This window comes from Ptychodera flava, chromosome 11, assembly GCF_041260155.1.
Source record: "Ptychodera flava strain L36383 chromosome 11, AS_Pfla_20210202, whole genome shotgun sequence".
Lineage (NCBI taxonomy): Eukaryota > Metazoa > Hemichordata > Enteropneusta > Ptychoderidae > Ptychodera > Ptychodera flava.
The window spans coordinates 38,867,085-38,890,045 of NC_091938.1; the positions used below are offsets into that span (position 1 = coordinate 38,867,085).

The window sequence follows — 22,961 nt, forward strand, 5'->3', positions numbered from 1 at the left end:
ATCATAGGGGCCTGCGCCTGCAGCGCTTGGCTCGGCTCCCGGGCTCGGCTCTCATTGCTATTAAAATCAACTATGTTAACGTAACGGTTTGAATATATTTATACTCCTTAATCATAAAAATGGGAATTAAAAATGTCAGTTTACTGTGTTCAATGAGGAGCAAGCAAACCCATTATGTGCAGAGTTCTCCGTTTTACGATCACATGCATGCTCGGCCGCCAGGCCCTGCTCACGCACAGTAGGCCTAAGGGACCGTCTCTGATTGTCGCAGAAGTTCAAGAAACGAAATTTCTTCGTTTAGATCAAAACCCCCTCCCCCCTCCCCCTAAACGAAACTTCAAAAGTGCGAAATGTTCATGTCTGCCTGAGAGTACAATGTTGCATTTTGCTATAGCTACTAAAGACGTATTCCCCTTGCCACATTACAGTTAAAGTACTCGATCAGATTTGAGTACTAACAGGGCATTTTACCGCATAAAAGTTTCATTTTATTTTACTTTCCCTTTTTGAATCTCTTGTGCTGTTCTTTGTCTTTGTGAACACGCAATTTGTACTTGGTAGGGGCGGTAAATAAGCGAGTAACTTTGACAAGGGGGCCCAGGCATGTTCAATCATATTAAAACGACTATGATCAGGGGCATTACAAGTGAGAATAAAGACATCTAGTGGTTAGAGCAGACGCTTATAAATAGCACATTTAAAAAAATGATACTTTTGTCTTTGTATAATTTGATGAATGAAAGGTTTACGATACAATGTTACTATCGGTAAATTGTGTTTGTGGCACAAACGAGATGGAAACAGTTACAAATTTGTTGGCACGAGTGTGCAGTTTTTCTTTAATTAAAAATAAACACACGAAAACTTGTGATCACAAAATAAAAGTGCGAAAGTGAAGTTCACTAATTGAATGGAGGTCAAACCCCCTCCCCCCTAAACGAATGAATTTCGCTTTTTGAACTTCTGCGACAATCTGAGACGGTCCCTAAGCCTAAGCATATACGTGCGATTTGATGAATCACAATGTTTCGTTTAATGCATCAGAATAAATACAAAAAACAAACCCAAAACAACAAAAGCAAACAATGGAGACGATTTTCCTCGACAACAAGGAAAAGCTGGCTTCCTATGGTGACCATCGTACATATGTAAATGAATGAGCCGTGACGTGAGTCATACCCACTGGTCATCTCATCTCCGACTGCAATCAGTGAATATCATGTGCATCAGAAATAAAATATCCATGATTTAAGATTGTGAAATATCTTAAATCAGAACAAGAATATTTTACATATTTTACGTAGGAGTCGCAGTTTGTTTGTTGTGCACAATTGGTTCAAGTCGAAGTACTGAAAGAAGGCACATGTCATACTTTAAAACTGACTCGCGAAGTCATCAACTAATTTAGGCCTATCACTTACCGCATTTCAGCTCAAGACTACTCGATATTTTAATAACTATAAACTTAAAGCGAACTCTTCAAGTATATTGAACTACAATGTACTGATATTTTAGCACAACGAGTGGCTCAGATCATTCAGTCCATTTTTTCCGAGTCATTTTCTTAGAACGGATGAATATGTATAAAATCAAGGGCTCTAATTTACGTTAAATTTGAATAGTATGTCGTTTGTTTATCATGCATTAGTTTACATTCTTGGCAGTGACTTGAGCAAGCGAGTTTTAAACCCACTTAGTAAAAATTCGTCGTCTACAGCACAAACTTTAATACATGTGTTCATCCCGAAGTGCGATTGTGCTTTGTGGACTAACCTTAGACCTCGCCTTTGTAGGCTACACCGTAGTTGCAAGCACAATTCACCTCTGAACTTCTCGAGACAGTCAAAAAGAAGAATTTTATGGTCTTAAGTTAATATCACTCTCTTGGTCTCAGCCTCCAGCCCCATAAAATCTCCACGAGCGCTTGAGTCGTGGTTGTGCCTGGTCTTGGAGCAGCCGGAGAGAGCCCCGCAGAGCAGTCTGGGTAACTGAGGTAGTGCCATGGTGCCCAATGTTCCGCAGTCTTAAAAATAGTCGAGCTTTTACCATTTCGAAGAGAGATAAAGCTAGATAGAGCGTATTAATCTAATCAGTACAATTTCATTTATGGAGAGAGATATGAGTTGATTGTTGAAATCAAAGAAAAGAAGGAACTCATAGTGAGATAAATTGACAAAATAACACACCATGTCAGTAGAACAGGTTCACCTTTTGTATTACTGTGAGGAGAGGTTCCTTGTTGATGTAGTTCGGTAGTTGTACGTAAGAAAACAAAGTCTGTGAAAAAGCCCTATACCGTTCAGTCTAATTCGCGATTCCATTATTATCGGTATGACCATAGCGATCAAAAAGGCGCCATGGTGAGACTGACAATCACAGGGTGCAGACTGTCGAGGTTTATGATTGGATGTTATAGCTACAAAAGATAATGTACCGTAACTTTGGAATCTCAGCGTTATGTGTACTTCATTGGTGTCAATTGGCAGGCTGACATTGGGTTAGTAGATAAGATTTAGGTGTGAACCGCAAGTATTTTAATTGTATGTTGGTTGGCGTTACCTAGGTGTTGTACCTGGTTTCACTTCTGTAATTTTATGAAATTTCATACGTGGAAAAAACAACCCTGGGTGTCCAAATGAGCCTCAATCACGTGATTCGAACAGACCGACTACGACCTACCGACCGACAGACCGACCCGGCAATGCACTTTGCGTTCGTAAAGTACACTGGCTAGTTTATTTCAGGGCACTGATCTCAGTTTGTCACCTGCACCAAAGACTCGACCTACTTTTCAGTAACGATACCAGGGACCGACTGACGCCATTTTGAGAAATATATACTTTAATAAAATCATGCTTCTAAATAGTTTCCAATACGTGCGTCGCCATGGGATTGGTGCGCGCGCTAACCTACGACGGAAGATGTCTGAATCGTAATGTGCATGATGTAGACTTGCCCAAAGTCTGTGGATTTGTACATGGATCCTATTTGAATGAAATTGAAGTAATGAATTCCAGTGAGGTATAATTTGTTATTATTGTGGTAGTGCTCTGTGGGCAACCAACTTGGAACACAGGAACGATACAGAAAGCGCAAGGCAATTACAGTCAGTGGGTTATAGTCTGAGCATGGTGCAGAATTCATGCTGGTCATGAGGACTACGAAACTCTACCTTACGGACTGCTGATACCTTATGAATGATTTAGCGTCGTAATAAGGTGCCGATATGATTCATCTTTCTCCATCTTTCTTCAGTCATTTCATGTTTGTCTGTTTTAATGGTAATCACAATGTACACACTTCAATTTAAGGTCGTATGTAAGCTTTAATTGGATGCGAAACACAGATATATCATATTCTATACACAAGTAATGAAATTTGTAAATGACAAAATTGCCAAACGAATTGAAAGGTTCTGTCATGATTTCTCTCCACAAATTCCAGATCTTTGTTGAGTAACACATTGAGTGAGTCTCATGGCCTTCTACGCCTTTGGGTTCGTACGGAATTTAGACAACTTGGAGTCTGAAAATAGACAATAGGAGACTACCTCCGGTATTGCCACTCTGTACATGCACTGCCACTACGGTCAGTCAAAACCTTTGATATCAAATCATATGCAAAATACGAGAGTACGCTCACTGGTCTCGCAATCATTTCAAATAATATCCAAGACTTATGAACAGTGTTTTTTTAAAACTTAACTGACGATCTAAATGTACACGACTAACTGCCTACGACGACATTAATGTGGGTCGCATAGCCACATGATGTTCGTGATACAGACTTTATTTTATGGGATATGCGATGGGATGTAAATGTTTTGATACATGTGGTTCAATCTGAGAAGATACTTCTTAATACTACATCAATGCTTTAAACTACATCAACTGATAATTCCAAGTCTCAAACAATAGTCTCGCTTTCAGATATCAATTCTGGTGTTATGGACGGTTTTTCATTCGTCGGATGTGCCCAAACTTCAAATACATTTCTAGCAAAGTCAGATACACTATGCAAAAACGTCCTAAATTTTGGAACGTACCTCATGACCTTGGGACGAAATTTTTGTTATTGTGGCAGATGCTGCATATCAATTGGAAAAACCCTCACTGCTGCGTCTTCCCAAGTATATGACCTGTTTGTGGACCCATGTCATCTTACTTATTTACTAAGTGGCGCCGAAAAACCATTTCTTTGCGTAATAAAGAATTACCGATCATAATTTCAAGGATATTGTAAGAATCAACCAGCAGTTGTGACTGTTACTATGAAATTTGTCGATAACAATAGTTCTAGAAAGGAGCTTAAAATTGCAGCCTCGTCAGAAGCAAGAGAGCATATATTGTGACATTCCACAGTGGTGGTCTGTCGCAGGGACAGCGGCTGTAACTTTGGATAAACATTGACATGTTCATATACAGAAATATAACGCTGTGTCTAATTCGCTGAAATCATTGTTTTAAAACCTTGTAAGTCATAAGTATAGTTTGCTAAAATATAGCTGAAGCTTACTCTGGCTAAATGCATGTGTTAACATTTTGTGTGAACGAAGTTCAACGAATAATCAAATTCCGGTCATTTAACACAATTTTGTACAAACAAATTGTGGACAATTATACATATTTTTGTGAAGTAAAGTTAGAAATGGTTATAGAAAAAAAAAACAAACTGAAAAATTCATCAAAAGATACAGCAGATGTTGTATTCTGTCCCTTTAATAGGATGCATGTTGGGAAGACTAGGGAATAGCGCCTTTTTCCTTGGCATCAACGTCGACTGAATTTTCTGTTGTGTGACTGAAGACCGCGTTGTCATATCCCGGTGGTGGAATCTCCGTGGACAGAGGAGCGCCATAGTTTGCTTCGTTGTATGGAGGCGGATATGCTGCAGCGGGGTTTGGCGTTGGGTATGGCGCTGCCGTTGGATAGACTGGGGCAGGTGGCATTTGGGCGCCCGTTGTGCTTTGGTACACGGTGACTGTCACGCGGTTACGATTAGCCTGCGAACCCGTAACCATCCGTTCCCGCTCATATTTGGCCCGAATCTCTTTGTTAGCGCTGGCCACCAGACAAGGCATGCGGAACATATCGAAAAGCCAACCGACGCCGAAGACTCCAAGTGTAAACATGTACAAGCATCCCCAGCCTATTCTACCCAGGTAATAGTGGTGGAAACCTGTGATTGAAATTAAAATAAATAACGATGAAGTTATTTGAAATACAACGAAGTAATCTAATAATTAATGTCTGATATACTAACACCCGCTCATGTATTTTGATTTTTGCTAATTTACTTTTTGCTGAGTCATCACGGTCAAAATTCGATTATTAGAGGAAAGGAATAAAAACATACTGCAGCATGGGTACACATTTTTCTTTTTTAATCAAACTTAATGTTAAATAAATGACTCGGCAAAAACGAAATGACGACTACATGGGCGTGTGTTACACTGTATTTTGATGAAATACTTTCAAAACCCACTGAAGCACTTATGGGGGAGAGTTTTTCTATAGGAAAAACGATAAAAAAATTCAATACGTATGATGTGTTGCAGATTTTAAATGTTTTTCTTGAAACGTATACAGACCCTTCTAAAATTAAAAAATTGTCAACTACCATCTTGTTTCCAGAAAAAATGTGATCGCGAGAATACATGTACATACATTTATTAAATTTTGGGCCTAATCATGAAGTTTGGCTAAGATGTAAATTATTTTCTAACGAATCGCAATTTACCTCCAAACTTTTACAATGTACATACGACTATACACAGTAGCCGTTTGTACGTGAATTGAAATAGTACTTTGTGATATTCGACAACTTTATCTGATTTCTCATTGTGCAGATAAATACTCCACGCCTAAATAGTGTGCGTCATTTGCTAGCATCACATGCAATATACCCAAGCAGAGTAAAATCCCAGAATTAAGTTTGGTAGACGACAATAGAAATGCTCATGACTGAGACAGAAGTTGGAGACAGGCAAGGTTTAAATATCCATTGTCAATATGAAGAACGAAAATATCATAAATCATTGTTAGGGACAAAAATACAATTGATGTCCATTCACTATAGGCTAGATGCAAAAGTGTGAACATAACTTGGGATTAATAGAATCTCACACACCAAGGACCTGGGATCAGATTTCTCACACGAGTTGGGGATATTTTGTCTCACACGAGCCGCAGGCGAGTGTGAGACAAAATATCCCCAACGAGTGTGAGAAATCTGATCCCAGGTCCTTGGTGTGTGAGATTCTTTTTCTCACATGACCACAAAATGCGTTAAATTCATATTGGACACGTACAATATTATCAAAACTCGTGACAACTCTGTCGTCTGCCACTGTACTTTGACCTGCTTACTTTGTAGTTCTGGTCCGTCTGTTACTCGTCGTGCCATTGGATAACATTTTGCGCGTGGAACAAAACAGACTGTTTATAATCCAATCAGAGCTCGTGTAATATTAACTGCAGAGTGTGGGACGGTTTCTGAGAGTGTGGGATCGATTTATCCCACACTGTCGATCCCACACTCCCAGCGGCCAGGAATGTGAGAAACTGTATTCCTTCAGAAATTGATTTTGTCAGCGGCACGAAATAACAGTGATTTGATAAAACTGTAAAACATTATTGGGATCACTGTTGTTGTATCTGCATCCCCGTCGTCAATGAACTCTAGATAAAACCTGTTCTATAATGGTGAGAAATTGATCGGAAAAAAAATTTTCAGGTGACAGGTACGATTGTCATATCATAATTCTTGAAAGCGGAAATACAGAGAAACCTAAGAAATAATGAGTTTGTTAGGAGAGAAACTGCACTCAGTCCAACTACAAAGAGGATGCACCAGTTCAGAGACATGGACTTGAAATAGGGTATCTTGAGTTTGGTAAAGGAGACAAGTCCGGTAGTCTACGGTTAAGCCTTTATTAAAAAACCAACGTTTCGACCACACACAGGTCTTCTTCAGGGTCTAAAGTAATAACATGAGCGGATAAAAAGGATTAAAAATAAAAAACCAACACAGTAAAATGAAAAGAGAGATATTGCGTACAAGAGATGTAAAAGTAAAGCTAGGCTTTGCGCGTATCATAGGAAATGTAAAATCAATAAAACAAGTGTAAAAGATATGTAAAATCAAAAGCGGGATTCAAACATGTAATAAAAAGTGAAGGCAAAACGAGAAATAGACAGCAAACTGGTGTCTTGAAAGCAGTATGAACGAAGAAAAAACTTACAATACTGGAGAGCTGTAAAAGCCGATCGCACTATGATGGTGAGAAAAGGCGAATGACAAAGCCTAACAAAGTACTCCCTAGAGTGGAGAAAATGATACATGAGAAGGTGGCTCCATAGGTAAGTGAACAGAGATAAGATGGCGTGCAAATCTGGTGTATATTCTACCAATCTTTTTGTTAATGCCGTTGAGACATAAGGTGTCGAGTTCTTCAATTATTTTGAGTTCCATTTGTTTTCTGATACTGTCTTTTTCGAAAATATTTTGCAGAGTGCAGTGAAAAGAAAGTGACTAATGCTATGACCAGGACTGTTAAAATGTTCCGCTATAGGGGTATTTTTGTTTGTTCTTATACTATATAGATGTTCGTAGATGCGTTTACGAAGTTCGCGTTTGGTTTCCCCGATGTAAAGAAGATGACATTTTTTGCAAGTTATGACATAAATGAGATTGCGAGTTGAACAATTCATGTTGCCAGTGATGGAGATTGATTTGTCAGTGAGGTGGTTGTGAATGCGGCCATTGTCTGAAGATTTCATGAATTTGCACTGGTTGCATTTATTGCACGGTTTGCATTGTCCGGTATTATTCTGAGCGGGGTCTTTGGTCTGGTTGACTTTAGCTTGGACTAACAGTTTCTTGAGGTTGGCTGATTGACGGTATGCTATGACAGGTGTTTCCTTGAAGACTTTGCTGGTGGCCTGGTTTGACTGAAGTATGTTCCAGTGTTTACGGATAATTGATGGTATGTGTGGAAGGGTAGGGTTGTATTCAATGACGAATGGTATCCTTTTGTGGGTTGTGGGTTTGATTGAAGAGGTTGGCTGAATGAGCTTGCTTCTGTTGATATTTTCGGCTTTCTTGATAGCATCGGAGATGGTACGGGGTTTGTAATTTCGTTTGATAAGGTGGTTTTTCAATTGGTAGCCTCCGTCTGGAAAAGATCGTCATTCGAACAGATACGTCTGTATCGAAGGGACTGGCTCCAGGGTATTGCCTGAAATGTGTGGCTTGGATGACACGAGGTTGTCCATATATATGAATGTTTGTCTGTGGGTTTGTTGTAAACTGTAGTTTCAATCTTGTCCTCGGTGAGTGTCATCAGTGTGTCCAGGAATGAAATCTGTTTGTCACTGTATTCCAGGGTAAACTGTAGAGTGGGGTGGACAGAATTACAGTATTGGTGAAATTGTTTAAGTTGGTCTAGACCATGTTGCCACATAAATCTGACGTCATCGATGAACCTTTTCCAGTTGTCTGGTGCCGGTGTGTAGTTTTCCAGAATTTGCCTTTCTAATTTTCCCATAGTGATATTGGCATATGATGGGGCGACTTTGCTACCCATAGCAGTACCGCATATCTGTAGATAGTATTGACCATTGAATTCAAAGTAGTTTTTTGTGAGAATAAATTGTAGCATCTCACAAATAAGTTCGGGATTAACTGTTATGGTATTGTTCTCTTCTATCATTTCCTTGACTGCCTGAATGCCGTAGCTGTGTGGAATATTGGTGTAGAGTGACACCACATCCATGGTAACTAAAATGGCGCCCTTTGGTGGTGAAATGTGTTGCAGATCTTGCAGGTGGTGAGTGGAAACTACAGTTTACAACAAACCCACAGACAAACATTCATATATATGGACAACCTCGTGTCATCCAAGCCACACATTTCAGGCAATACCCTGGAGCCAGTCCCTTCGATACAGACGTATCTGTTCGAATGACGATCTTTTCCAGACGGAGGCTACCAAATTGAAAAAACCACCTTATCAAACGAAATTACAAACCCCGTACCATCTCCGATGCTATCAAGAAAGCCGAAAATATCAACAGAAGCAAGCTCATTCAGCCAACCTCTTCAATCAAACCCACAACCCACAAAAGGATACCATTCGTCATTGAATACAACCCTACCCTTCCACACATACCATCAATTATCCGTAAACACTGGAACATACTTCAGTCAAACCAGGCCACCAGCAAAGTCTTCAAGGAAACACCTGTCATAGCATACCGTCAATCAGCCAACCTCAAGAAACTGTTAGTCCAAGCTAAAGTCAACCAGACCAAAGACCCCGCTCAGAATAATACCGGACAATGCAAACCGTGCAATAAATGCAACCAGTGCAAATTCATGAAATCTTCAGACAATGGCCGCATTCACAACCACCTCACTGACAAATCAATCTCCATCACTGGCAACATGAATTGTTCAACTCGCAATCTCATTTATGTCATAACTTGCAAAAAATGTCATCTTCTTTACATCGGGGAAACCAAACGCGAACTTCGTAAACGCATCTACGAACATCTATATAGTATAAGAACAAACAAAAATACCCCTATAGCGGAACATTTTAACAGTCCTGGTCATAGCATTAGTCACTTTCTTTTCACTGCACTCTGCAAAATATTTTCGAAAAAAGACAGTATCAGAAAACAAATGGAACTCAAAATAATTGAAGAACTCGACACCTTATGTCCCAACGGCATTAACAGAAAAGATTGGTAGAATATACACCAGATTTGCACGCCATCTTATCTCTGTTCACTTACCTATGGAGCCACCTTCTCATGTATCATTTTCTCCACTCTAGGGAGTACTTTGTTAGGCTTTGTCATTCGCCTTTTCTCACCATCATAGTGCGATCGGCTTTTACAGCTCTCCAGTATTGTAAGTTTTTTCTTCGTTCATACTGCTTTCAAGACACCAGTTTGCTGTCTATTTCTCGTTTTGCCTCACTTTTTATTACATGTTTGAATCCCGCTTTTGATTTTACATATCTTTTACACTTGTTTTATTGATTTTACATTTCCTATGATACGCGCAAAGCCTAGCTTTACTTTTACATCTCTTGTACGCAATATCTCTCTTTTCATTTTACTGTTTTGTATCGTTGTTGGTTTTTTATTTTAATCCTTTTTATCCGCTCATGTTATTATTTTAGACCCTGAAGAAGACCCCCTGTGTGTGGTCGAAACGTTGGTTTTTTAATAAAGGCTTAACCGTAGACTACCGGACTTGTCTCCTTTACCAAACCTAAGAAATAAAACATTTTAAACTTCAACTTCACGGTCAATACAGAAAGATTCTGACGGAAATGGTCCTGATTTTTTTAATCAAATGGAATATTGCGGCTAAACAATCCGTTTTTCGAAAGATCTTTTGATGTCGGTAATTTCCAAACGAAGCCTGACAATAATCATAAACGAAGAAGTAGAATATTGCAGTTACTGTCAAACTGATGAAAACCGGTGAGAGATAAGACATACTTGCCACAAGTTCAGAAAATCGTGCCGCAATATCGGGCATGATAAAATTCCACAACAAACATTAAAAACATTTTTTCAATCGTTTTCATCGTTTCAAAACCCATTTTCAAAAGACCCTTTCTTTAAAAATTGTCCCTTTAGGTGATGTTAATAAAGTACATATAAATTATGAACCTAGTACAAACATGTTGATGAACCAAAACCCACACATTTGACAAATAGGTCATGTTGCCCCAATTCGTTAATATGTAATGTCCTTACCAAGCAGGCCGAACGGTACGGCTGCTATATAAGCATCGTCCACTCGTTTCTTCAGAGGAGGGGGAGGGATATTCTTAGCCCTCTCACGACGCTCTTTGTTCAGGGATGTGACCAAACACGGCATGCGGAGGAGATCAACCGCCCATCCGACACCGAGCAATCCGAGCGTGAACATATATAAAACTCCCCAACCATGGCGTCCAAGGTAGAACTGGTGCGCACCAAGCCATCCAAGTGGTAGACCTAAAATGTAGGCTTCACAGATGCTCTTCTCACGAACATCCACGATGAGACTGACGTTTGGTTGATGGATTTGGACCGGAGCCTGAGGAGCAGGCTGCGGTGCGACTGCCGCAGGCGCAGCTTGTTTTGTCACAGTGACTGATGCCATGTTCACAACCACCAGTTGCTACCCAGAGGCGTAGAGAAGTTGTGAAGTATATCCCAGCCGTGAAACGGGAACGGTTCAGTATTAGTCTTGTTGACACACACTGTCACGAGGGGATGAGATCATTTAAACAGAGCATCAATCATTGGATATCGACTTCTCAGTCAAAGAGTGACGTCATTTATATGATCGCATAAATCGTCTACATGAGTTTGCGAAATAAAATGTAAAGGCGTAGCAGTGCGCATGCCTTATATCGTAGAGGGTTGGGTCCAGTAATGATTTGTGAACCCTACATGTGGATCCCGTGACTGTCTTTATGACCCTAAAATCATATGTAGACGGTTGGTTGGTACAAAGTGCATTGCATGATATCGAATGATTATCTCGTATACGAAAACATGCAACGTAGGCATTTTTATAGAGTGAAAATCGTTGAATGTTAGGTACGGTTTCTATTACCTCTCTTGCTTGCCAAGTTCCAAGGCACAAGTGTTAGTTACATCGGCAAGAAGAGGAGGACAGGCGGGCGGCTCATATATGCGGTGCATCAACAGCAATCAGGCTGGCGTCGTCAATCAAAACTAATTCTAAACCCTGATTCAACCGTCGAAAAATTACAGCATTGACCTCCACTTGTCGCTCAATATTATCCTCTTCCTTACAAACTTGAAACAGGAAAAACTTATTAAGGGCAAATTTGATGAAGAAATGGACGTTTTTATTTATAGTGCATACCGTTAGATTGCAAACACCCAATAAAGTATATTGTCAGAGAAGGTAAAAATTAGAACAGCGAATGTCGGCGAACATTTCGGCGAACCTTTCTGCCTGAAGTCTTCCCAACTCGCTATTAACTGTATGACGTTCCCTTCCTGATGCCGCGTCACTATCGTGGCATGTGATTTTGTATCATCGCGCTTGGCCATGTATTGACCCATATCTAGAAGATATTGTTAGTGAGATACTATATGCCTGTCTACGCGTTGATTTCGACCATCATTCAGTTTCTCTGTCGGATTATTTGAAAAGTGAAAACATTGGTCGTGTATACCCTACAGACTAGGATAGTTCAGGGTCAGTACCTGTAGCCTAACTTGAGATTATTTAATTTATGTTTTTCATGTCAAATGTAGTTTCTTGTTCTACTCCCAGAGCATGTTGATGTACACTGTGCTGTGCTCGTCAACTCAGTCTGTACATGTGTAAACTGCACCGTTGCATTACTGACAGGTGAATTCTGGTCAGGACTAGAATTAAAATGTAAGCAACAACAGTGTGTTTTACAAGACTCTGTATTGACAAGCTATATGGTTGTTCAACGAGATTTGTGGAGTATAGCAAGAACTTGCAATTGACTTAGAAAAGAAAAGTAGTGAAAAAGTCATCAAGTTACAGCTACCAATGTCCCTTTACAAAAGTTGCCTTATATTATTGTGTGAACAACATAACTTTTAGGAATTAACTGCATTCTGTATAGCTTTAAGATTTCCCCAAGTCTGTGGGTTTATTGAGATCATAACAAAGTAAACAAGATCAGAAATAAACTTCGGCAGACTGTCGGGTTGATGGTGGGGAGATCGCAAAACCAGCCCGTAACTACCGCGTACGCACGAGAAATGCCAAGCGACAAGTGAGCTCAAGTCTATAAAGTTATTAAATATTATTATGAAATGTTTGACTTTTCACCCAGTGTGGTCAATCCGGTTTCACGACGAACACTCTGCAAATACCGTGAGTATGCTCTCTACATAAGAACCAAGTTATTCCCTTAATTGCCAATGGTGAGAGTAAATGCGGGGCTCGGGGTTTGTATCGATATGGTAAGAACCCTTCTTGATGACATTACGCCAAACACTACAAGGGCCTGTGGGTGAGGATGGCCTGGATAACGCAAAGATAAGTTTTCCACGACGGTTGACGGCAATTGAAGCTTCTCGCAGGCTAGTGCGACCGATATATTCACGTCCTGTACACCATGTACATGGTTCAGACGGTGTACGCCCATGACAGTTGAACTCAAAGTTTATCTCCAGAAACACATTCCCGATTGGAAGAAGTGAGGATGAAACCGAGATAGCCATGCTTTACATAAATAAACACAGCTATAGTTAGCATAGTAAGTTTTTCCAGAAGTACTGCATCACAGATAAGGAACCTTTGAACAGTTCGTACCATACAGATATATACGGAAATGAGTGACCTTTTAAGCACATGTAAAATGGAGAACATCCAAATCAAAAAGCGTTTCCTCGTTATAATATCAAAACAATTTTGATGAGAGTTATGTTTCATGTTCCAGCACCATTACTCAGCAAATGTAGAAAAGACGAGATAGTAGATATAGAATTTTACAAGACTGAACAACTTCTTTCACCTTATATTTGAATGTGCTTTATTGGTTACAGTAGGGAAACACAGCTTGTCAGAAAGATGTAACTGTGCATCTCACAATAATTATCATTTATCTTTTGTAGTTGTTTAATCCTTTTACAACACTGCTTCTGTAACTTGTCTTTTCCGAGAGCAGTTTTGTACTCAATGTGGTAATTAACTTGTAGCAAATTAACACGATTGAAAAACTCACTCAGAACGACTAACATGGAAAATAACCCTAGATGCTCTATGTAAATCACGTGAAAAAGGAAACATGGCAACACAATTAAGATCTTCCATTGTAATTTTATTGAATATATTTATTTAGCTACTGCATTTGACAGAAACTGACTAAGGAACCACGATCTTACCATCGGGAACTGTACAGTCAGGTTCTCTCTTTGCCAGTGGTCACGTGACCTTGCACACAGGTATTTCCAAGTTACTGCCTCAAATGTGGTATATACGTAGGCGAGTTTCATCTTTGTCTGTTTAAAATAAAAAGACATAAATGACGCCAATAACTCAGTTATTTTGTACAGGCGATGTTGAACAAAATTTTCAAATGAAGAAATTAATGAAGCAGCAATCGTGAGAAAACGACACATTATTAAATTTCATATGCGGATTCCTGGAGACGAAATGTCGATACTGTCGGTTCCCCGCGGTAACTATGGGTGTGGTTTGTATATTCCGATGTAATTTTAGATTTCGTGATGACGTAAGCGTCGTCACCAATCATCAAATGTTACTACATACTTCGTATATCTGTATATCAGGGCAAAGGTAGCTGTGACTCAGTGATTTGACGTCAGTACAATGACTTCATGGTATCTTATCAACACAATACACAGGGATCGTTTGCAAATTGTATTGTCGCGGTAACTGTGTTCACTATCTTCTGACATAGCCTTTCTTTACTCAAAACTATTAGAGACTTGCACCAAGAAATATCTGTTGTGAGACCCAAATTTATAAGTTGTATTTATTTTTTGCGTATTCCCTTTTCCAACGCAAAAGTTCACATTGTTAGCACAGAAAGACATAACCTCCTAAGTATGTAAGAAGGCGATTCGTTGTTCTAGTGTTTTCACACGAGGAACATTTTCCCTGTTATGGCAGATGTCTGTCGACCACTTATTTCAGGCAAATCCGTCTATTTTATGCTTTGGTTTCAATAAGGCATTGTTGCCTTTGTCGTGACTTATTTAGTTGTTAGCAACTCCAAGATATTTTTTGCGATTCTTTAATCGAATTGGCAATGACCCATTATTTGTGTTGTTAGTATGTATAACAATATAAGATATAATAATATATTGGGCACAAAGACGTCACCAAATCACTGAATACACCAACCACAGCATACAGCAGTTGCGTGGTCAAAAACCATCACTATGGAACAGCATGGAAACACTTCCGAACATTAACATCAAAAAGTTGCTGTTCTGTTTTGTGAAGTTCATATCAATGTCAAGTACCCAATAAGATGCTACTTTTGACACCATCTTAACAACATGCAGTGACGTATGGCTAACATCGAATATCATCGAGTTCGTTGCACTTGACGACATTTCAACTTTTAATTAGGTTAATAAGGCAAGAAATCTTTCTCCTTCATCATGCCTGGTGTATTCTGCTGGTAAGACGGGCCGCTGTATTCTGGCGGTGGCGAGTCACTGGAACAGGCCTCGTTGTATGACGGGGGATACGTTTCACCAGCTGCAAGTTGGGTTGGTGCGTAAGCCGCCGCTGCTGCTGATGGATAGCTCGGTCTGGGCACTGACGACGGTAGATGGCGCTGTTCGACTGGCGGATAGGCAGCTGGAGGCGGACAGACCGGTGCTGCTGGCCGTTGAGGTGGAGGCGGTTGCACATGAGGTTGAATATTGCCGTATACGTTGATAGTGACACGGGAACGGCCGCTTGGTGATTGCGTTGTTGGTTGAATCCTCTCTAGATTCTGGGCGAGAAGTTTCTGGTTTACTCTGTTGACAAGGCTGGGCAAACGGAAAACATCGACCAGCCAACCGATGCCCAGTAAACCAAATGTGAATAGATACAGACATCCCCACCCTGGTCTCTCTAGGTAAAAGTTGTGAAAACCTGTAAGAATATTGAATGAAAAAAAAGATTTTCATAGCATGGAACGATATAAACTCTCGATAATATAGTGCTTTGGTGAGTGTAAACATTACCTTGTATAAAACAGACTGGTCGGTTTATCGTTGTATCATAAGGTGGGTTTACACGTGTATTTTTTTAAACCTGAGGGAATCTGATTAGTCGTTCTGTAAATATTCCTTATCAGCGATCTAAGCGATCTCACGTTTACACGTCATATACAAGGTATGAATTTAGTTCGGGTCAAGCGCCCTCAGCAATATCTGGGCTAGAGAACAATCGCTTGCTTGCAATGGCGGACCCACACATCATGTAGCTGCTGTCTACGCTCTTTTTGTGTTCCGTCAACCAATCAAGACGCCTTCGGCGAAGAAATTTACTAGGAGAGAATATTGTTGGCCTCGCCCCGTCTGATGTCATTATCTATTTCATGTTAAGATGAAACACCTAGACAGACACCTACAATACAGACTCTTATACGGAAAATTGAGACAATCAAAGTTCCGGCCAATGCGACACTAGTAACACTGGATTTCCATGAACACGAATACACCACATTATGAGGCAATTGAATCAGTTGGCAGAGCATTAAATCAGGAAGATCATCAAACAATTACATAATCAAGTAACCAACAACGAAATACATGATAGCTCTGCTAGAAATAATCTTAATAAACAACACATTTGAATTCAACGATGAATTCTACCGGCAAATATGGGGATGCTCTTATACGGAAATAATCTCGATGGGTTGTTTGCCAGAAATAGCAGATATTAGGCCTTCATTTCACGAGACAGAAATGAGAATAATACTGAAACGCAAACAACAAATACCGACCTGGCTGAGGTTCAGGGACGATGTTTTTCTGATTTTCATCGGAACACAACACGAACTCAATGAATTCATATCAAACATCAACAAAATGCGTCCTACTTTCAAATTTTCGTTTGAAAGCTCCTCTCAAGAAATCACATATTTAGACCTATCTACAAAGGTCGTCGGTACAACAAAGAGAATATTCTCGACATCAAGACACACACAAAACCAACAGATATTTTCCAGTTCTTACAAAGAAACTCATGCCATCTGGCAGCAACATTCAACGGTCTGATCAAAGGTGAAACATTACCATACATCAGAACACGTAACAACGAAACCGATTTTACACAGAAAGTCACACAATTTAGTGAAAAAAAATTAGTGAAAAATTACAAGATCGACAATATAAAAAAAATGAAATAGAACGCATTATCAGAGAGAAGATCATAAAAGCAGGAAAAGACTGCTTGAACAACAAAAAGAAACCAATAACGCCACCAACAATACAATAGTCTTCATAACAACGTATAGCCCGTACATCGACACGACAAAATCAAGAAGGCCCCGACATAAAACTGGAGTGAACTTGAAAAAGACGAAACACTAAAAAACTGTTCCAAAACCAACCAATAATCGCATATAGATGGAACAGAAATATAGGCGACACACTTATAAGCGCCAGACTTCATCGGATACTTTCTGTAACCATACTACCGTGTACAGGCGACATACGGTTTCTATTCCACTATATCGTACCGCCATGGCTAAGCGACATTTTACATAAAACAGCCAAACATGATGTACACTTATATTATACACAATATCATACACAAAACGCAAACAACCCAAATATGAACGATGTGTGGAGTTGCTTTCCCTTTACTATCAGTTGCTCTCCCTTTACTAACAACTCATCGTAAAATGGCATCGTTTTTCTAGCTCTGCCACTATGACGGTTGTTGTCGGACACGGACTTGAACTGAGCTCGCAACCGTTTGATTTTGTTGTGGCATTGTTCCGCTGTCCTCTCGAGTCCCTTCTCCCTGGCCTTGGCAGCGACGTCTTCATACACTTGCCGATCCCTCGACGTGCCGTCCATCATACGGATGACGTTTTCGTCTCTCCAGATTGAAATTAGTAGCCTGATCTTTCCTGTGACCAATTGTTGCCGCGATCGCGAGAGCTTCTTACTTGAACACCGTCCATTGTGGTAATGACCGAACCGAAGACAGGATATAGTTCGGCGTTTAGTTCGGTGTTCTGGTCACACGTGTAAATAGGCCATTGTTTAGTACGGAGCACCGAACCTGGACCAGCCCTCTGACACCGAATTAATTTAGTTCTTTGTTAGTTCGGTGTTGTCTGTTCACACGTCCAACTGACACAGGTTTATATTTATTCCGGTGTCTACTCCGGACTTAACTCCCACGTGTAAACCCCCCTATAATTTCATATTTGTTTAGTATTAAAAAAAAAATTGTCCGAATTCGACAAAGAGATCTCTGTTCTGAGTACTAGATACAATGATATCATCCAATCACTGCCGATGTTAACTATAAAACAATTTACCATAATAGTAATAGCGGTGACATACGGGAGACAGATTACTGTATTGTCAAATGAAAAAAACCAGAACAGACAGAAGTTGTTCAGCCTCGCTGTATGATTTTGAATTCGACGAAGCTTGAGAAGTGTTCAATATCTGAAGAAAATCTAGCTTTTTATAGGATAAAATATGATTTAGTGTATAAATCGCATTCTCGACAGTATTTTCGCAAATAACATTTCCTGAAAATCAACAATGGACGGTAAATATGTGTACATGTTCTTTATTAAAGCTGTACCCACATACACATTAGTTTGCCGGTCTGCCCGGCGTGCTTTTCTCTCTTAAATGTTTGATGTCTTTAAGGAAGCGTTCAGTCATTATCCAAGGGGGTGGTGCCTTTTGAAGTTGGAAAACTGGAAAGAGATGGAAAGGTCAGGATTTTTTCGAACATTATGGGGGAGGGTCACTTGATGTTAAAAAATTTCCACCCGGTCAAAAAGTCTTGTTTCAGTGTACAAAAACATCCCAGGAATTAAGGTGATTCTCAATGTGTTTACATTCTCTGAAGTCAATACACTACTGAATACAAGTATGTCTGTTTTTGTCTTATCAACTTCTTGCCTTGATAAGTCTATACACGTTAAATTGTCTTACAAGAGCTTTTATCAGCAGAGTGGGAATGCATGGCAGGTTCTTGGCATGCTGTGGCAGAAGTTAGGTGCCAGCTATGAGACATTGATTAGCATTTACCTTACACATGGACCCGTATGTAAATACAAAACACACGATACTTGACACAACATGAGTTTCTTATTTTTACTCAATGGTGGATCAGTATCAAAGTAAGATTTACTAAGATAATACATTTAGTTTTCAAATTTGCCTTCTATTAAATTTTGGAAGTGTTGACTTAGAGACATGGTTTAGCCAACACCTTGTGGGTACATAGGGGACATATAAGAGTCTGTGCTTCTGTGCAATACTTGACACAACTTGTTTTAACTCCATAATGGATCTTAATCAAAGTAACATTTCTTCTGATAATACATTAGTCACTATTTCATATGAAATTTCAATATTAACAGCATTTTAATGAAACTTTTGGAAGTGTTTACCTGTGGGATATAGCTCTAAGCCCACACCCTATACATGGGTCAATATCGTACAAAACATAATTACATGTATTTGTACTCAATGGTTGATGTGTCTTAAAGTAAGGCCTATTTCAGATACATTTACAAAAATACATTATTCGAAGCTTCAATATCAAGTCATATATATATATATATATATATATATATATATATATATATATATATATATATATATATATATAAATATGTACATACACAGACTGATTCCACACCAAATAATGTACATTGCAACACGTGTTCAGTAATTGAATTGTAACGATTGACGATTGTTTTTTCCATTTTTGTTGCATTTGTCAGCAACACAGCAACCCAAGACACAAATATACAGTCACAGTCCCTCTATCCACCGGTCCGGTGGATAGAGGGACTGTGATACAGTTAATGTCAACAAGCTGAGTACTTGCTATTTCAATGTGCACGGGCATTACACTTTTGTTTCAGGTTTTTGTTACAAGTGTCTGTGACAGTTTCTAGGTGACTGTTCTTCCAACAGCGTAATGAAGCACTCAATACTCGTCTTGTTGACATTGACTGTATATCCATGTCCTGTACTGTTGAAATTCACCGAGGTCCAGACTTTGGGCCTAAAGGGATACAGTCGTCGGAACTGTGCTCAAAGGTCATATGGGACCCACACGACCAATGTAAACACTGTATCCAAGGTACGATGGTCATTGATCAAAGTTAAACCATCTGTCATAATCTACATCGTATAATTTAAATGCTGCAGCTATGATGATGAGGTGCATCGAGATATCGTGCACGAAATACATTGTTTGTAAATAAGAAACTCGCACAGGCGCAGTTCTGATGACTGTTTCCCTTTCAACACTAACAATGATGCACTCGACACACTGACAAGTTGCATTGACAATATTTGTTATTTCAAAATGCTATATAAAAGACCAAAGGTATGTTGCTGATACATGGAACAAAAAGAGCGATAAATAACTGTCAAAAGTTAGAGTTACTGTAGCTTTTACAAAAAGAATAAAATATTGAAATATCAAAATTTCCTCCGGCAATGGCGTGCAGAGGAAGGGGAATTTTTATCTTCTTCTATGGGGTTCATCTTTTTTGAGTGTTTATTGGGGTTCTATTAATATGACGGAGCCCCACGACCCCAACTATAATAACTGAACGCTCCCTAAACTTTACAGTCACCTGACCGTCGATCTAGACAGAAACATGATCGGCTGCTGATTACAGATTTTTGTCCTACGACAGTACTAATCATGTGCAGTATCAGTGTGCCTGATCAAAGATCACTCATTTTAACAATATGGTGTAAAATCAATGATCACAAAATTCCATCATGAACCTTCGATCTTATTCTCTTCCGTTTTCATGGGATCGTGAGAATGAGCAATTTACATGATCTTCATACGCTCAAGTCAAAGGCTTACTGTGTGATTGTTTATTTTTTACTCGAACTCCGAAATATCGGCAATTTTGAGCTTTTACAGCAATATTCAAATTTCCATTGTCACCTGAAATAGCGGAATCCTCTTTATACTACTATTGATCGCATTCGCTTTCGTAAATGTAATGGCACTATATATGTGTAGAGGTCCGTGCACAGTCCTTTGCTCTGTGGTATGACTTAGATAATGGGGCTGGAAGGGGACTTCCGGTGTACTGAATCCATGATCAAAATATGAAGAGTCCAAGACCCGAACATGATGGTAGTTTAGACTTGCACAAAGCTATATACAGTGCTCCCCATCGCCTTTCAAGTTAATACTGAAATATGATGGGTACTGCTCCTGACAATATTGGGCTTATGTATGTAGTATAGTCGAAAGATTGATACAATAAGCTAAGGGTAGCAAAAGCTATATAATATCTTGGGGGTAGCAGCGAGAATCTACCTCCAGGGGGTGGTCGTCGGAACTGCGCGTGTGCGACTTTCTTGTTTACAAACAATGTATTTCATGCATGATATCTACATGCATCTCTTCAACATAGCTGCAACACGTAAATTGTATCATTTTCATTGTTAAAGACCCCGTTTCATCTTTCATCAACCGCCAACGTACCCTAGAAACAGTATTTACATCGGTCGTAGGGGTCCCTGGCAACCTTTGAGCAAAGTTCCGACGACCACCTCCCTTTAAACAATAGGGTAGTCCCTCCCTACCTCCTTGATTTAAAGGCGGAGCCTCCCTTTAAAACGAAGCCAAGGTATGGCGGCGTTCACTGTGTAAATGGACACCAAACAGGCAACACGCGGGCATACGCTCCAGAAAATGTCACTTTTTAGTTTTCCCCGGCCGCAAAAACACAGACAGACTGCCAAGCAGTCAGCGCGAAGCTGCTGGCGATTAAACTCTGTGGTTATATTCAAAGTCTAACGCGACGGGAAGACAATTTTTTAGGAAATTCGAGCGTTTGTGGTGGGGAATCAATGACCGTTGCCGATTTGAACCGACTGTCAATCAAAAGCTTGCATAAACTCTGTTTGCAGGATTAGCAAAATGTGACAAAAGATTGAGATCAGTTTGTGTAATCAAGGTTTAATATAGAAATCAAACATCGTACTGGCCAAGGATTGACTGATGAGGGGAGAACTCCACTAAAGCGAGAACCTGGGATTGAAAAGTGCGGCTTCAACTTACCGAGTAAACCTAAAGGTATACATGCTATGTAGGCGTCGTCGAGTCGCTTCTGCTTGAGAAGTGGATGACCAAAGGCTTTTGCCCTGTTCTCTTCGTTAATAGACTTGACTAAACAAGGCAAGCGGACCAGGTCACAGACAAAACCGACCCCAAAGAGTCCCAGTGTAAAGAAATACACCATTCCCCATCCATATCGTCCCAGGTAAAACTGGTGCAGGCCGACAAAGCCGAAAGGAAAGCAGAATAGGTAAGCCTTGCAAATGCTTTTTTCTGGTACATCAACAACAATGGTAACAACAGGTGCCTGGACCTGGTCAGTTTGCATCGTCGAAACTGAAGGTGGATAGATTTTCCCCTCGAAACTTGTGGTCATTTTGTCAGTATTCACCAGTGGATATGTCGATGTACCCTGCACTGTCGATGTGACTGCAGTATACTTGTTAGGCCTATGCTATTCAGGTCGCTGTACCTAGCACTGTTGATGTGACCGCCAGTATACTTGTCAGCCTATGCTGTCAGAAAAGCTGGACGATTGCTATCATCTCGACTATGCTATGTCACATGGTTATGACATCACCATCGTTTGATAAACCCCACCCTTTTCAAAGCTATTATTGTCGTTGTCTATCATCTCGACTATGCTATGTCACATGGTTATGACATCACCATCGTTTGATAAACCCAACCCTTTTCAAAGCTATTATTGTCGTTGTCTATAAACCGGGTCTTGGTAACACATTGATTGACGTCACAAGATATCTTTATCTCCCCGGCCAAGACTCGTACTGCGCGGTTATCTTGAATCAGTCCTCTATGAGGGACTGTGCTTGTATCAATGGTCCACTGTTCAAATCAACCTTAACCGTCCTATTGTTATGACGGCTTTAGTTATGTAACAGTGCTGGCTAAAAATAAACTTGGGTCATTGCATTGGTCAGTTACCTGTCGTCTTCGTGTGTCCATGGAGGTAGTAGAGACAACTACTCTACTACCTCCATGGTGTGTCTATCCGTTGCCGACAAATAGTTGGATGCAAGACTTATGGATAAGCCTCTGTTCATAAACACTATTGCACATAAGATACGGTACACACATATACACAGATGTACTTTAAAAATTATGATCAATGGCTGCAAGTGATTGCGTGGCATGTATTT

General features: G+C 39.9%; 2 protein-coding genes across 2 annotated transcripts; both read right to left on the reverse strand.

Moving 5' to 3' along the window:
• Positions 1-3,305: 3,305 nt before the first annotated feature.
• On the reverse strand, positions 3,306-11,470 carry LOC139144233 (uncharacterized). The gene is made up of 2 exons (XM_070714900.1): positions 10,779-11,470; positions 3,306-5,178 (listed from the first exon to the last, which is right to left on the reverse strand). Exons 1-2 carry the CDS (start codon positions 11,167-11,169, stop codon positions 4,742-4,744), a joined length of 828 nt encoding a protein of 275 aa, XP_070571001.1. The 5' UTR covers positions 11,170-11,470; the 3' UTR covers positions 3,306-4,741.
• A 2,358-nt stretch (positions 11,471-13,828) lies between these two features.
• On the reverse strand, positions 13,829-22,369 carry LOC139144232 (TM2 domain-containing protein DDB_G0277895-like). The gene is made up of 2 exons (XM_070714899.1): positions 21,805-22,369; positions 13,829-15,645 (listed from the first exon to the last, which is right to left on the reverse strand). The coding sequence occupies exons 1-2, from the start codon at positions 22,175-22,177 to the stop codon at positions 15,131-15,133; spliced, it is 888 nt and encodes a 295-aa protein (XP_070571000.1). The 5' UTR covers positions 22,178-22,369; the 3' UTR covers positions 13,829-15,130.
• Between the last annotated feature and the right edge of the window lie 592 nt (positions 22,370-22,961).